The 16,636-nt window shown below is 42.3% G+C and overlaps 1 protein-coding gene across 2 annotated transcripts; it reads left to right on the forward strand.

The window, feature by feature from the left end:
* Window positions 1–393: 393 nt before the first annotated feature.
* Window positions 394–16,558, forward strand: LOC139651066 (cohesin subunit SA-2). 2 transcript variants are annotated; one of them, XM_071527903.1, is made up of 32 exons: window positions 394–487; window positions 1,457–1,584; window positions 1,701–1,788; window positions 2,023–2,187; window positions 2,554–2,650; window positions 2,755–2,831; window positions 2,954–3,025; window positions 3,197–3,401; window positions 3,502–3,653; window positions 3,813–3,886; window positions 4,020–4,143; window positions 4,344–4,442; window positions 4,542–4,621; window positions 4,720–4,827; window positions 4,925–5,042; window positions 5,253–5,370; window positions 5,829–5,932; window positions 6,126–6,218; window positions 6,386–6,472; window positions 6,998–7,198; window positions 7,638–7,714; window positions 7,812–7,899; window positions 10,542–10,622; window positions 11,252–11,344; window positions 11,459–11,633; window positions 13,238–13,374; window positions 13,482–13,583; window positions 13,688–13,839; window positions 13,930–14,058; window positions 14,546–14,742; window positions 14,831–14,888; window positions 15,125–16,558. In XM_071527903.1, the coding sequence occupies exons 2-32, from the start codon at window positions 1,535–1,537 to the stop codon at window positions 15,264–15,266; spliced, it is 3,543 nt and encodes a 1,180-aa protein (XP_071384004.1). In that variant the 5' UTR covers window positions 394–487; window positions 1,457–1,534; the 3' UTR covers window positions 15,267–16,558. The 2 variants fall into 2 exon arrangements, with proteins under 2 accessions (XP_071384004.1, XP_071384005.1); XM_071527904.1 differs by having other exon boundaries at window positions 3,819–3,886.
* The last annotated feature ends 78 nt before the right edge of the window (window positions 16,559–16,636 follow it).

Genomic DNA, 16,636 nt, shown 5'->3' on the forward strand with positions numbered 1-16,636 from the left:
CAGTTAGTTTCTTTCATTTATTCACAGATAATTTAGGCAATAACAGTGCTATTCTTCCGCCAAGCAATATAACGTTAGTTATTGTAACGTTAGTAGCTGAACAAATTATAATACAATACAAAAATAGCCAATAACTTACAAAACAGCCTATATATGAACTATTTGCCTTCATGAACTCTAGCCATTGGACTTAACTCATAATAATGGAAAATACCAAATACAAAAAACAGGATTTCGTCTCCTTTGAGGCTGGAACCCCCAGAAATATGGAAACAACCGTATCTCATGCCTTTTCAGCCCTACGATCGTTAATATAAAACCTCTTTAGTTTAAATCCAGATTTTACTGACGTGAACGCGGTGCTCGCTCTTGAGCATCGCTCTTCCTGATTAATTTTTTCAAATCTCGCAAGATGGTGTTCAGGTCTCACACCGGATTATAAGTGAATACAATGACAGCTCTCATCCGAGTTACTCCTACGCTTCTGGTAAGATACATAACGTTACTGCCTTTACACTTAACTAACCACTGTTGTCATGTTATAAAGTTCAGAAAGGCAACGATAAGCTGCGAAGCATGTTGTTGTTCATTGCGGCATGTCTGGCTAGTCTTGTTAAAATGTCGTCCAACTAAAAGTCTTAAATGGCTTATGATATTTGTATGTTCTCTGAGGCATGATGAAATTCCCACACAGAATATGCGTCTGGGTGTTAAACTCCGTTTTGTGTCAGAATGGCTGTTGCAGTATCAGGGTGCGGAGAAAATCCTAAACACAACAGGCCGTGTGCAGCCGTCAGAGGCGGGACAAATGTCTGATCGACGCTGAGAACGTCCAATCACATTAGGCGGTTTCGGTTAGAAGAAAAGGTTAACCAATCAGAATGGGTTAGGCTGTCCGGAAATTTCATTATGGGTACTGGGGTGAAGTTGTAAGCTAACAACCATCGGACCATTATGGATACAAAATGTCATACATTTGACAAGTTCAATATTTATCCTATCTATCTATCCTGTCTATTTGTTCTATCTATCTGTTGCTGTCTGTCTATTGTTGTCTAAGGTCGTTTGTTTACATCCATCCTTAAACTATGAGTCATAGTTGTCAAACTGGCTGCTGCAATATTCAACTGATAATATTGCAGTGTTTGCAAAATATCTCTCAGCTAAGAGTTGCAGGATAGCAAAGTAGTAAGTGAGACTGTCAAGGACCTAACTCCCACGATGCCAAGCATCCACCCTGCTGAAGTGAAGACAGTGAATCCCTAATTGTAAAACTAAAAAAACTAAAAAAAAAAAATTTCTCCATGTCTACCTCTATTTTCCCCCCTACCTCTAAAGTCTGACGTTACAGCCTTTGATGACTGCTGGTCATGGTAAACATAAGCTGATGCATCATTTGTATCAAATTAGTTTGTAATTATATCTCTCCTTGAAACTTTCTCGGACATTTCCATAGGTCCCAGGCCAAACATTGAACATATTTCCAGATGCCGAGTCCCATATCTGAGCTCTGTATAATGATCTGAAGAGAGAGATGATAGCAGACCCGACAGCTACATCTGCCTCCAGGCCTTCAGAGCAGAAGTAAGGATCTTTAATTGTGTTTCTTGTCAGAATATATTTCTATAAGTGACAGTGTGTCCTTAAATGGTGGTTCCACGTTTCTTATGTAATCTAATTGCATGTGTTTGGTTTCCTAGTGAGAACTCTGGTATTGAGGGAAACTCCTCTGGAGCTGTCAATCACTCGGGGGACGAGTCTGGAAATGAGAATAGGCGGAAGAGTGTGGTAGGTGCTATCCAGTGATGATATACTGACTAGAATAGACTCTCTGTTGCTCATCTAGGGTTTGCCCCAGGAACGTTTTAAGCCCTGGAAGCACCGAACCTGAGTCATTTCAGAAACATTTTAATTAGTAATGTCTCAGCCCGCTTGGGACGCAATACACTGGTTGACACCCTGGATCATTCATATGTGAGCATAAATCTTTTCAAGTATTTGTCATGTCTTCAAAACCAATAGAGAGGAAAGAGAAGAGCACGTGACGGCTCAGAGAATGCCAAGCGCAGCCACGCCACAGCCAGCCGAGGCGGCGTCAGCAGAGCACGCAGAGGCCATGGTAAACAAAGCCATGTTGAGGCCGTCACCCTGTTTGAGGTGGTCACCATGGGCAGAAGTGCCATGCAGGTAAGATTCCTATCCTTTTCAATGGACACCTGTTTTGATCATGTGTCTGAGAATGGGATTGCTGATCTGTGATCCATGGCCTGTTCTCCTAGACTGTCTCATTTGTTGTAATTTGAAAGCCAAAGCTGTTCCTAGGTCAGCAAACCTCTTCTTAAACTTAAGCAATGTCTATCAAACCTCACCTGTCACATTACAGTGATTTGTATGTAATTTAGACTTTAATTAGTAGTAATTACTAGTAATTTAGTTTTGCTCAGAAGTAATTTGAGGGCCACGCATGGAAGACATTAGTTCACTTTACACATTAGGATGGTTGATGAGAGAGTAGTGCTTCACCTGTCAGTGTCTCTCTTGATTTCTGAGCAGGCTGTGGTCGATGATTGGATTGAGGCCTATGTGATGGACAGAGACTCCGCTCTCCTCGATATCATCAGCTTCTTCATCCAGTGCTCTGGGTGCAAAGGCAAGCGGTCACCACACACATGCACATGTGCGAACACCCACACACAAACACACAAGCACACACACACAGGATTTGGATCTATATTTCCCTCCTTTCCTTCCCAGGCGTGGTCACAGCAGAGATGTGTCACAGCAAAGAGGACAGCGATGTCATGAGTAAGATGGTCGAGGAGCTGGATGAGGTAAGAGGTCTTTACTTTGTGTTTTCTGTAACTCATTAGTATTTTTTCCCTTTCTGTCTTTCAGTCATACAGCACTGATTTGGACACCCATAACTGAAACTCTATGTTTGTGTGCATTTTAGGGCGCTGGTGTACAGTATAAAAAGTTTCTGGCCTTTCCATGGATCCTCACAGTCACGTGGCCCATGGACATAGTCAGTACCTCACTGCTTGCTGTATTTTTCTTCCATCATTTCTTCAATCAGATTTGCATCAGTGATCAGAGGAGCGGTTACTTGTTTAGAATAATTAATCTAAGCTGTTAAATTTGGGGTCCCACTACCTTTGTGCTCCCTACAGTGTCTCCCTCCCTCTCTCTGCTGCAGGACAGTGTGGAGTATCCTCTGATACAGTCTGGGCCGTACGGCCGCTGGTTCCACTCAGAGTTTTGTGACTTTGTGTCGGTGCTGGTGGCTCAGTGTCAGCACAGCGTCATCTTTGACAGTTATCTGATGAACACCCTCATCTCCCTGCTCACCGAGCTCTCCGACTCCTACGTACGAGCCTTCAGGCACACCTGCACGCTAGCAGGTGAGGGACATAAAACACACACGCAGATACATACATACATGCATTCAGTAAACTTCTATATACCTGACCTCTGTGCTTTGATCTCATCGTCCCTCACAAGCGGTGAAGCTGCTGAGCTCTCTGGTGGGTGTGGCTCTGAGCCTGAGTGTGGGCGTGGAAAACAGCCAGAAACTGCTGGAGGTGGAGAAGACGAAGGCCTCGGGACGGCAAGGCACTTCCCGGCTGGACAGAATACAGAAGAAGATCAACGAGGTAAGACCCATGTCACCTGGCACCTGGCCGGGTGGGGCGGGAATTGGTGGATTTTGTCTTGTTTTATGTGAATGAATGATGTGAGGGAAGGGGATGAACAAGGGAATTTGGCTTTGACTACAGCTTGCTTCCTGTCTGTCTTTGCTGATGCTCTTCCAGCTGCAGGAGAAGAGGGCGGAGATAGAGAGCATGATGGACACCATCTTCAAAGGAGTGTTTCTGAAGAGATACCGGTGAAGTTACACGACTATTTCTCTGACACTGAGTGGCAGATTTGGGTTTGATGTGCATTAAGGCGTTATCTAGTTCTGTTTTGAGCTTATGTGTCTCCTTTGTGTGTGTGTGTGTGTGTGTGTGTGTGTGTAGTGACGTGCTTCCAGAAATCCGCTCTATGTGTATAGAGGAGTTGGCTGTGTGGATGAAACTCTACAGTTCTGCATTTCTCAATGATAGTTATCTCAAATACATGGGCTGGATGATGTATGACAAGGTAAACAACAGCAGAGTCAATCATACAGTGAAACACATTTGATTTGTGACAAGAGACACTAACTGCCGTACACTGCTATGAAACTGGTGACTATACCTGGGAGTAATTCAACTCCTGGCTCTATCTTATAATGGCAAAAAGCTATAATAAGCTATAATAAGCATATATCTGTGCATTGACTGATGAATGTCATCTTTCAGATCTCAGATGTGCGTCTGAAGTGTGTGTTAGGTCTGCAGGGCTTGTATGGAGATCCTCTGCTGCTGCCTAAGCTAGACCTGTTCACTAGCCGCTTCAAGGTAACCAACCCTCCTTAAACTGAAGTGTGTGTGTGTGTCTATGTGTGTGTATGTGTGTGTGTGTGTGTGTGTGTATAATGTTAACTGTTTGTGTTCCAGGAGCGGATGATCTCTATGACCCTGGATAAGGACAATGAGGTGGCGGTGCAGTCCATGAAACTACTGGTACTCATCTCCAAGTGAGTCACCAACCTGTTTTGTCTTTCTTATCCTATTCCTGTTATCCTTTTCCGTTTTCCTATTATGTTTTTGATCAACCCTTTCCCCTCTCCTCCAGGTCGTGTGATGACGTGCTCAGTCCAGACGACTACAAGCAGCTCTTCCAGTTTGTTTACTCCTCACAGCGCCCTCTAGCGGCCCTTGCTGGGGAGCTGCTCTACTCAAGGTAGATGGACCTACATCACTTAAAAAGAGAAAATAAACATGAGTAATGCTAGGGTTGATGGTTCACCGATCACCTGGATATTGTTGGTCTCTTCCAGGCTTCTCAACATCTCACCTGCATCTGATGCTCAAGACGGAGGGAATGAGGAGGATGCACATAAACAACAGACAGTTGCCAGACTGAAGACACTGCTGCAGTTCTACCAGGAGTCTGAGGTGAGTCACAGTGCTGCTGGCTCTGTGAATTCAAGGGACTTGTTTTAGCAAAGCCAACTGACTGGAACTACTGGTGATAAGAAAAGACCTATCCAGTGTTTAGGTCATGGTGCCATGTGTGCTTCTCTTTTACTTCATTCTCAATCAGAATTCTGATACCAAGCCAAGCAGACAGGGTGATAACATGTCTGTGTGTGTGTGTGTTTCTAGCTGCACAAGCATGTGGTTTATCTAGTGGACAGTCTGTGGGACTGTGGTGGAGCTCTGCTGAAGGACTGGCCTACACTCACCTCTGTACTGCTGCAGGACCCTTCCCCACAAACTACAGGTCAGAGAGTGTGTGTGTGTGTGTGTGTGTGTGTGTGGTAGGCAGGAGTGGGTGTGTCACACATTAAAGGCATATTAAGTAAATGTCTGTCTATTGTCTATTGCAAGGTTAAAAACACACCAACGTGTGTCAACCCGCTGTCTCTCAACGAACTTTCATCAGGGCGTGTTGACTATGCAATAACCAAATAAGTAGCAGCTTTTTATTTTTTTCTGAAGAGTGAGACTCCTTAATCTCTAGATGTTAAAATTCTGTCATGACTAATTGGCACATTTTTTGGTTTGTTTATCAAATGCATTTTGGGTATATCTGCATCTATCTGCATTCCACTAAGTGGTGTTTTACACAGCCTTTAGTTCTTCAGTCCATTTCCACCATAACATACCATTGCTGGATACACTCATCATTGTGTGTGTGTATATGTGTGTGTGTGTGTATGTGTGTGTGTGTGTGTGTAGGTCTAACTCGGGCAGAGCAAGCTGTGGTTGTGGAGATCCTAGTAGCGTCGGTGCGTCAGGCCTCAGAGGGACCCGCACTGGCCGGGAGGAGTGGAGGGAAAAAAGTCAGTGGGAGATCAACTTTCATTCCATTAACGTCTGCATGCAGCTTGTATGAAACAGTTCTAGCAAAGGATCAAGTCATCAAGTCATCTTGCATCACCTTGAATTTGATGTGTTAGAAATATCTGACCACGCAAAGAACAAGTTATATTTTACTTATGAGTGTGTGCGTGTTTGGGTGTGTTAATGTTCCAGGTAATGAGCGCCAGAGAGAAGAAGACTCAGGTTGATGACTGTACTAAACTCACTGAACATTTCTTCATGGTGCTTCCCAAGCTGCTGTCCAAGGTATTTATTCCACACACAAGATTGTCATTATCTATCTGCTTAATTCTGTATGAAGAATATGCAGATCTATGCATTACAATGCCTGTAATGTCTCTTCTTTAATGATGATGATGATGATGATGATGATGATGATGATGATGATGATGATGATAATGTTGGTTGGGCAGTTTTCAAGCAGCTGGGACATGGTTGCCTTGCTGATGAAGATTCCTCAGTACTTCCTCCCTGAGTGTCCTGCTGCTGAAAGCACACAGGTCAGTACAGCTGTCTCTCAGCTAACACAAACAGCACAAACAATACCAAGGAAACTGGTTTGGTTTGGGGAGACACAGTATCATCATTTTAATGATTTCTTTGTCACTAGCAACTTTTTAATGTTAGACCAAAGTATTGCCACCATGAAATAAATCCTAAACGTGATGTTTAATTAAGAAATTCAGTATTACCAGGCTACCATTATAGTGAATTTGTTGTTAATTAAAGGTTAACCACATATGTATTATAAAAATAAAAGAGTACCCAGCCTAAAAATGCTGAGATTTCAGGTCATGCCTTAAAGCTGCACTAGGCAAGATGCTAATGTAAAAATACACCCATCTAATTAGCCTAAACCACACAGTTGGCTGCAACAGAGAAGAGTGTCCCCGCCCCACTAATTTAGACACTGTACATTTGCCCTATTTGCCCAAATTGTTGTTTGGTGTACTATAGACCAAATGTAATTCTGTCGCCCTCTGCTGGTGAGAGTGAGTCAGTGTTGCCCTCCTCCTGTGCTCCAGGCGGTGTCGGACCTGATGGCAGAGATGGGAGCAGTTGTGGACCTCCACTCGGGTCCTGCCGTCCTGGAGGCCGCCGCCCGCACGTACCACAGTCTGTGTGGGGAGGAGACGGCCTGGCACCTCTCCGCCCGGGCTGCCAGAGACTCTCTGTTCCAGTGCTGGATAGACCGACTGGCATCACTGCTGGGGGACGCACTGAAGGTGGGCAGTTATCCATACACTGCATGCTCATACTTGAGGGGTTGATGTTAACTTTTTTCAGTTCATTTTCACTCGTCCTACAGATGAACTTACTTGCCCAAATTGGGAAAATGTGAAAACAAACAATTTGTATGTCCAGTGTGACCATTTTTGTAGCTAAATAGGTCAGTTGTCGTGTTGTATTGCACCCATGCAAAATTCTCTCTCCAAGCCGGGAGAAATTGAACATGAATTTGTGATTTTTTATTTTTATCTTTATTATTTTTACACTCGTCTGTTTGGCAAAGTGACTGAATATTTTTTCCACTTAACAACCATTATTGTTAAATGCTATACTTCCATATATACTGTATATATTCACGAATGAGCCTGCCAATATACAGGCATGCCACACATCCATGCATGCACATCACTTCCCATGTTTACTTCTCTGTCGTAGGGTGACAGGTTCTCTGCTGACAAGGAGAAAACGGGAGACATTTTAGCCACACTGAAGAAACTCAGGGCTTTCCACAAGTAAGATTTGATTGCTGTTCTCAATGAAGTGTTGGATTCTGTCCAGCGATGTGTATTTATCTGCCGTACATGTGTCTTCCTCTGTGTGTGGTGGCAGCGGTCAGGACCTGTCCGGGTGGAATCTGTTCCAGCTGCTGTCTCCTCTCCTGTCAGTTGAAAACACCCAGGGAGGAGCGCCGCCTCAGGTACCATCACACACCTCAGACTCACCTCACTTACCCCGTGCACACATGTACTGAGCCCATTTGCAGAGTTAATTTATTTCCCCAAAATGCCACATATCCATGTTGGGAAATAATGATTACTTAAGTATCTAAAATCTAGAGGATCTGGTTTGTAAAAGTGTTTTCATTTTATCAGCGACAGACTTATTTACCTGCTTTCCTTCTGAAAATGTCTCTTTCTTTCTTCTTTCTTCTTTATTCGGATCCCCATTAGCTTCCACTACAGCGGTTGCTAATCTTCCTGGGGTCCACATAAAATTATACAAACACTGACAGCATACAGACATACAAACAGACATACATCGACACCCCGTCAGTCTAGAAAAATTTACATAATTAAAGGTCAAGTAATCAAATTATCAGATAATTTAACCAATGCATGTACAGAGGTTATCAAACAAACTAATGAGTTGAAATCCCAAACAAAACATCATAGCAGGTGGCATCATTCCTGTTGTGTGGCCTCTCTCATTAGTTTCTGTTTGAGTGATTTTTGATTTTTTTTTTAGTGATTTTTGAGTGATTTTTGAGTGATTTTTTGAATCACTCAATCTGATTTGTTTAATGTGTGTAGGTAATGAGTTCCACTGGCTGGAGGCTCTATAAATGACTGAGTTTTTAAGTTGATTTGTTTTTGGCTTTGGAAGTTCCAGATGACCCATGCTAACCTGTCTAGTTTGATGATTGTGCTTTAGACCTGTCCGTACAAGTTGTTCTCTGAAGAAGTCCGGTTTTCCATCTACTATTGCATTTCGGGCAAATATGAGAAGGCTGGATGTTAATTTAGCCTCAACGGTCAGCCATGACAGACTGCGGTGCATCTTTGTGACATTAGTTTTAACAGAGCAGTGAAGAGCGAGTTTGGTAAATGGTAAAAGAGAGTTTTTTGATATCTTTTTTTGCTGCACAGGACCACACAACCATGCAGTACCCTAGGTGTGAGAGAACAAGTTACATAGAGAGAGCATTTTCGCATCATAGCAATACCCTGGCCCATTTTTACAACAATAGCGTCAATATGGTCTGACCATGCCAAACAATCATCGATTATGACGCCAAGTAATTTAGTTTTTCTAACTTGCTGTATTGGGGTCCCCCCCATAGATAGATAGATTTAAACGGGAGTCCCTGGCAAGCATTCTTCTAGTGCCAAAGACAGTGCACTTTGTCTTGGATACATTCAAGATCAATTTATTTTCCTCTACCCAATCAGACACAGATTTTAATTCATAGCATAATACTGCATTTAGTTCTTTACATGTTGACGCAGCACAAAACATGGTTGAGTCATCTGCATACATTACTATATTTGCCTGTTCCAGGACATAGGGCAGATCGTGGTGAAAATAGAAAATAGAAGTGGGCCAGGCAGCTGCCTTGAAGGACTCCACAGAATACATCTTTGCTTTCTGAGAAGCTTCCGTTAAAAAACACTCTTTGCTTTCTCCAGATAGATAGCTCTCCATCAAGAGAGAGCAGTAGATAAGAAACCATAGCCCTTTAGATTGGTTTTTAGCAGCTCATGATCAATGACATCGAAAGCTGCACTGAAATCAAGCATCACAATTCCAACCATTTTTTTGTTGTCCATTTCTTTTAACCAGTTATCCGTCATGTGAACTATAGCAGAGTTAGTTGAGTGACCAGCTCTGTATGCATGTTGGAATTTTGTTATTAGTTCATTTCTGATAAAATAATGTTGAATTTGATTGAAAACTATCCTCTCCAATATTTTGCTGAGTACTGGTAGTAGGCTAATGGGCCTACTGTTGGCCCCTGAGAATGTAGCCTTTTTATCTATTGGCAATGGTATGACTTTAGATTCTTTCCATAGTGTGGGGCACACAGAACTGGTCAAATATCTGTTAAAAATATGACATATAGGGACAGATAAATATCTGGCTGCAACCTTGAGTAGTTCGCCATCCATGTTGTCAATACCTGGAGATGTATTATCAGAAAGGTGTAACAACATATCTGCATCTACTTGTTTGAACTCAAATGTGCACTGCTTCTCCTTCAAAATATTGTTCTTAATCAAAGCATATGACAGAGAGCTATGCGTTGGAGCCATGCTAGCTCTTAATTTTTCAATTTTGTTAATGAAAAAATTGTTAAAATAGTTTGCAATTTCCTGAGGCTTTGTGATGAAAACACCCTCCCACTCTACATAAGTGGTGTAAATGTTTGATTTCCTTCTCATAATTTCATTCAGTGTCTACCATATTTTCTTGCTATCATTTTTAGCATTGCTGATTTTCTGTTGATAATATTCTCTTTTCGTGTTCTTGTTCAATTTAGTAACCGTGTTCCTTAATTTACAGTATAGTTCCCTATCATACAGGCAACCTGATTGATTTACAACCTTCTTAGCATTATCACGCTGAGTCATCAAAGCCTTCAACTCATCACTTAACCATGGGGCATTGTTATGCTTTACAGTATGTTTCCTCAAGGGGGCGTGCTTATCAGCCAGCTTGGTTAGTTGTTCCTTGTTCCTGAAACTGCCCCACTCTGTGAACACATTCGATTTTCATTCTTCCACCATCCAAACCCAAGTTTTTCTCCAGCATGGATCTTTCTGTCCTTCCCTTTGTCTTTAGGCACTACTGGAGGTACTGCAGTGTCTGTGTTACTCCATACTCTGGTCCCTCAACACCAGTGGAGAAACCTTAACCTCCAGGGTGAGTTACACTTATATTACTTGATAGGCATTTCGCTGAAGCTCTTAACAGTAGAATAATCTCAAATTCCTATATTCCAACTGTTAGAAGCAACCAATAGTAAGGAAGGTACATATCAACATTTCATTAGATGGACAAAGTATTCTTGTATACCTACAATGATCATGTATGATGGAGAAGTGTTAAGTAAAGACATAAGAGCCAGGGAGAAAAGTTAAGAAGTTTCTATTTTAGATTAAAATCAAGGCAGAAGCGTAATGATGTACAAGCAGAGGAGGACCTTCAGTACATGTTTTAGACTCACAGAGAAATGTTCAAACAGTAACCTCCTGCACACCACAGATGGCAAATGTAGGAAAATGAGGATAATGTGTGGTTTTTGATGTGCAGTGAAGCTGTAGAAGTGTGTGACTGAACCTCTAGACTTGTGTTCACAGTGGTAATGGGAAAGCATTTCTGCAAAATTCCTGCGTAATGTCAGACCCTTTGTTCCCCTGCAGAGACCTCTTGCATTGAAATTTACATAATTGTTGGTGAATTGTTACACTGTTTGGCACTCATCACTTTGCCCTCCTCTGAAGACCTGTGTGTGTGTGTGTGTGTGTGTGTGTGTGTGTGTGTCTCTTCAGGAGAAGGCTGTGGCCCAGAGGGTTCAGCTCAGTATGTTCTGTGAGAGGAGTCATCGCTGTCTCTCCCACTCCAACCTCGGTGTGAGGGAGCAGGTAGGACAGCAAGCAGAGACTATGGTTTATAAGGAAATCATGCCACCAGTTACTCTTTTTCTCTTAGGATTCACCCCCAAAATCTCTCTTTCTCTCTCTCTTTTTCCATGTCAGGCTTTCCTGGGTGTCTGTGATGTTCTCACAGCTCATTCCTACCAGCTGCATGTGTGGGATCCCACATCCTACGGCCCGTTGCTCTACACTCCCAATCCCAAACTGCAGAAGGCGCTGTTGGGCTTCATATTTGTGCACGTCTTCACTGGCCCAGATAGTGACGGCCACAGCAGGGGTGAGACCTCAACTTCTTTAAATGTCTCGTCTTTTCTCACCTATTTCACCTTGCAGATCAGTAACTATATTTAGTTGTCACTTGGATGTGGAAAACTATAATAGATGCATTGTTTTGCAAAACATTTATGGTTGTAATGGAACTGTACAAAAGAAATCCCATCTTGATGTGCAATCTAGGTGCATCCAGTCTTACTTTGCATCTTCATTATTCAGTGTTCATCATTTGAACTTTACCATTTAGGTGAAACTGAGTCTCTAGAGTTGAGGATTCTTTTCTAATTTTTTTCATTGACTGTGTATTCAAACTGGCGCTTTGAACAAGCCCCGCTGGCAGGAAATCTGTTAAATTGTTCAGAAAGATGTATTCTACATGATCTGCATGATTCAAAACAGTGGCAGTTGTATTCTCAGTGCCCAGAGCTGCCTCCTAGCAATGTATTTCACAAAATTACACCCAGGCAGGGTGTGGGACACCCAAGGGTGATTACTACTGAATGGAAAACACGTTGCACTAAATGCCCAGCAGATGGCAGTCTCACTCTGTCAGAGCAGCACTGTTTCTCAGGCCTTCAGAGCGATGAGGAAAGCATTGACTCACTGTAGCAGTTTGCCGTGGTAAAAACATGCAGATATTAAATGCATGGCCACACATGTGGCTAATAACTCTCCGCAGAGCTTCCCACTGACTATAAATGGGGTCTGATTTCAACCTGACCTGACAATTGACCTTCAATTACAAAGGAAGCCCTGTAATATCCTTAGACTGAAACCGGAATGAATAATTTGTATGAAAAGATGTTATGCTTTGTTATGCAAAGTGATGCAGCATGTAAATTGATGAGCATGTTCCTGTCTCTTCTAAAATGAGAAGAAAAAGACAGTGAGATTGATCTGCTGGAACAGAAGAAATAAATAGGGGCGTTCTTTTTGTACAGCGCTTCAGGTAAACTTATGAATTCATTGACGGTTGACTATAACTTAAAACATTTTATTATCTTTACAATAGCCTCTACTTTCTGAGACATATTGCATCCAAATACGGGATCGTCCAGAGAAGTCAATAACTGCCCTGATGGGAATCTCTTAAATGTTCAACCAAATACAATATGGGATTATTGGTTTTTGAACATGTAATAAAAAGCTATTGTTTTATTGGATTTGCTCGGTAACGGTTATGTTATATAGACACAGTGTTTTCTATTAGCTGCTGGATCGGAGATCACTCTGAGGGCAAAGGCATTGAGTTAAGTCATGAAATAAGGGCAATCTCTTTCCGTGAGAAAATTCCATTAACTCTGGCTCACCTCCGAGCCTATTTTATTAGCCTTGTGAAAGATTGAAGCCACATGGTGTCACAACCATAACTCTACTCTTATGTTATCTTTGATTTCCACCTGCTAAAGCCATTGTCCTGAAACCAACTAAAACACACTTTCTCGCCTCTCCTTTGTTCCCTTCCCTTTTTGTTGCACCGTTTCTCATGATTCATCATTCTTTTTCTTTACTTGCCTTGTCTCTCTGTCTTGCTCTCTCCCTCTCTTTCTCTCTCTCTCTCCCCCACTCCATATCCACCCATACTTTCACTCCATCTGGCTCCCTCAGTCAGTGAAGACTCTGAAGTGGAGAAGTTGGAGGACCTTCACAAACGAAGGAACCTCCTTGCAGCCTACTGTAAGCTGATAGTCCATGGGGTGCTGGAGATGAGCATGGCAGCTGGGGTCTTCATGTATTACGTGAAGGTAATGGCTGATTCCTCAATGCTAGTATGTACTATAAACTACACATTTGTGGGTGGATTGAATGTTTACCTGTGACCCTCTCTCTCCCTCCCCCTCTTTGTCCCCAGTATTACAATGACTTTGGTGACATCATCAAGGAGACTCTGTACAGGACCAGACAGACGGATAAGATAGAGAGCGCTCGGACGCTGGTGCTCTGTCTGCAGCAGGTAGCGTCGCTCCTATCGATCTGCGCAAAAACACACTTTGACCGCACGCACTTCACTTTCCCACCCGAGAGATGCTGACGTGGTTTTCTCCCCCGTTCCCCCAGTTGTTTGTGCGTCTGAAGCGGGAGCAGGAGAGCGGAGGGAGGGCTCACCCGGGAGTGCAGACCTTCACCAGCATCAAGGAGCTGGCCAGGCGCTTCTCCCTCACCTTCGGGGACCTCATGAAGTTCCGCGAGTCCGTCGCCATGATCCACAGGTCAGTGTATATGTAGGCTCTCTTTTCGGATTCATTTTTGCCGGGTCGGGCTATCGCTCACCTATCGTCCCGGTGTGTTTATATGTGCAGGAACGGGATAGAGTTTGTGTTCCAAGGGTTTGTCCAGACCCCAGACACTCCTTCACCCTCGTACCTCTCCTACCTGACCATCCTCAGTGAGTTCTCCAGCAAACTGCTCAAACCGGACAAGAAGACAGTGTAAGTGTTGCACACACATCCGCAGCCCCTGAAAAAGTCTTGAAATAAATAAGAATTTAAGGCCTTAAAAAAAAGTACTAATGTCTTCAATACAGTTAGTAGAGGTCTTATTCTTTCAGGTTTCTTTGTGCTGCATGTCCACTTTTAGATTAATAAGGAACAGGTTTAGTACAAAATGCAAAACATGTTTGATTTTTTTCACTGCATCTTATTTACTAAACACAACTGGACTTCATATCCCCTGACAATTTCCTGGTGTCCTTTTTCTAATATGGCCATTTATATTTTCAGATCTTTCATTAGTGACGCTCAATCAGAAACCAGCTGATTTTGCCAGCTTTGTGTCTTTATTTCAAATCCCGGTAGCATTAAATGGGTGTTAAAATGTCCTAAATATGGCTTTCTGAAATCTCTGACACACCCTGATACAGCAGGGTGTATATGTGTGTGTGTGTAAGATGCTCAGACCTGGATTGTGTCCACACAGGTACGCCTACCTGCAGAGGAATACTGCAGAGCACATCATTAACCTCAGGGAGGAGTGTTGGCAGCCACTCATCTACTACCGTGCCTCCCTATTGGCTGTAGCCGAGGGCGAGGATGCTGTGTCCTATGTCAGCTCTGACAGGAGGCCCTACCTGCCCAATCGCTCCCCCTTCTACAAACAAAGCTCCCTGATAGATGGTACCGCATTTCAAAATCAAACACAGAATTATGTCCTTATTGTCACCAAATACCAGCTGCATCATTGCTGTATTTCTTCTGTTTTCAGGAAATAAGTCCCCCGGCCCGTTCAGTAGTAAGGGTCATAAACTCTGCTTTAGTCCAAGGTGAGGCTAAACAGTGCTTCCTCATATTCAAATACTTACAGTACTGTCTATAGTATTCTTATTTACTTTATGGACCTGTCACAAACCACATATTTTCAAAGCTTACTTGCTCACTCCACTGTTACCTCTGACCTCCCAAAAAAGATAATTCACTTTATTTGGGGTGGTTTGGAAAGTGAGCAGAGCATCTGTAATTGGTGGCTGTGTTGATTGTCTTTGTCCCCATCTGTCCTCAGCTTTCATGAGAAGACAACTGAAGGGGACATATTTTCTGTCCCCATGGAGTTTTCTGTGAAAACAGTGAGGCCGGAGGGACTGGCCCACAGTGCCGGTGAAGAAGTGGATGATGACACTGTGGAGGTTGACCTGGAGGTATAAGGAGGTCCAGGAGCATCAGCTCTCCTGTCTGGACCTCTATAGGCATGACAGACTCTCAGTGCGTCTGAGAGACATTCCTTTTTTTGCACTGTAACTAGTGTCAGCTCTATTCCGATGTGCAAACATCCCAGCATCCATTTTTGTATTCTCCTGTAACACGAGCAGTGTAGGACATGCAGTTATAGTAAATAATGTTTTTTAAGAGGGTGCAATCTTAAAGAATTTGTCAGGTTGCATTGGGCAGTAAGGCAGTTGTTTACATCACAATAAATCATGTATTCATAGGCCACTGTAATTACAGAACCAAGTGTATCATCATGTGGATGAACATTATTTTTTCATGTAAAGTCTGATATTTCTTTACTGTATTTACAGTTCACAATTTAAGTTAATTAATTTGTGCTGCTGGATTGTATTCACTCTCAGTTGGGCCAATCTTGGGCAAAGTTCCCCTGGTGACATTTAGATGAGCAAAACTACTCTGTAGAGTGTCACAAGGCAAACATTCCCTCCAAGTATGGTTATTTATATGGTATTTAAATAGTATTTAAAGAGGTAGTTCCTCTTAATGCTTTGGTTCTATGGCATTCACCAAATACTGGACTAAAGCTGCTTTCTTTTATTCAATATATTGCATTGCATTACATTTAAAAATATTAAAGGATAATTTATATTGAACAAAAGTATTTGAAAGGAGATTTAATCCAGTGTGTGAATAATATCCTTTTTTGAATCACTTTCACAATTTATTTATCCAGCACCTGATGTAATTTTAGGTTGAATGTGCAAGCCGCTACTGCTTTTTTTTTTCACCAAACAGACACCAACAAAATTTAGCCACCAATAAGAAATGAACTGGGATAAAAGGGGGAATTGTGACATGCATCCATATGTTCCATTGTCATTGAGTAAAGCAAAGTAAAGCATTAGTGGTGGCTACATTTTTCTGACGTTTGTGGGTCAATTAACAGAATGAAACCATACATTCCATTTTTACTTGGTCCATAGACCACACTCAGGCCCAAGAGGCATCAGAGTATCACATGGAATAAACAGGAAATATGCTTTAATGTTTTGCCTACCACTTAATCAATACTCCTCAATGAAAATGGTTGTATTTAGTTTTGGCAAACACTACTAATGTATGTAATGTAAATAAATGTTAATTTATACAAGCTCGTCTTCCCACGCAGCTATACTGTTAACACGTTAATTTCTATAAATGCCATGTACTTAATAGCCATATATACATTTTACGATGAATGGTGTTAAAAGTATTTCATTGCCTATTGCACAGTCTGTCTTTCAAAATATGTTTGTGTACAGTAATTGTTGAGCCTCTACTCTGGCTTTCAGCAGCATATTCCTGC

This window comes from Centroberyx affinis, unplaced genomic scaffold, assembly GCF_046629955.1.
Source record: "Centroberyx affinis isolate AG114_WGS23_722 - 3 ecotype Tasmania unplaced genomic scaffold, CSIRO-AGI_Caff_v1 ptg001586l_1, whole genome shotgun sequence".
NCBI classification, from domain to species: Eukaryota; Metazoa; Chordata; class Actinopteri; order Beryciformes; family Berycidae; genus Centroberyx; species Centroberyx affinis.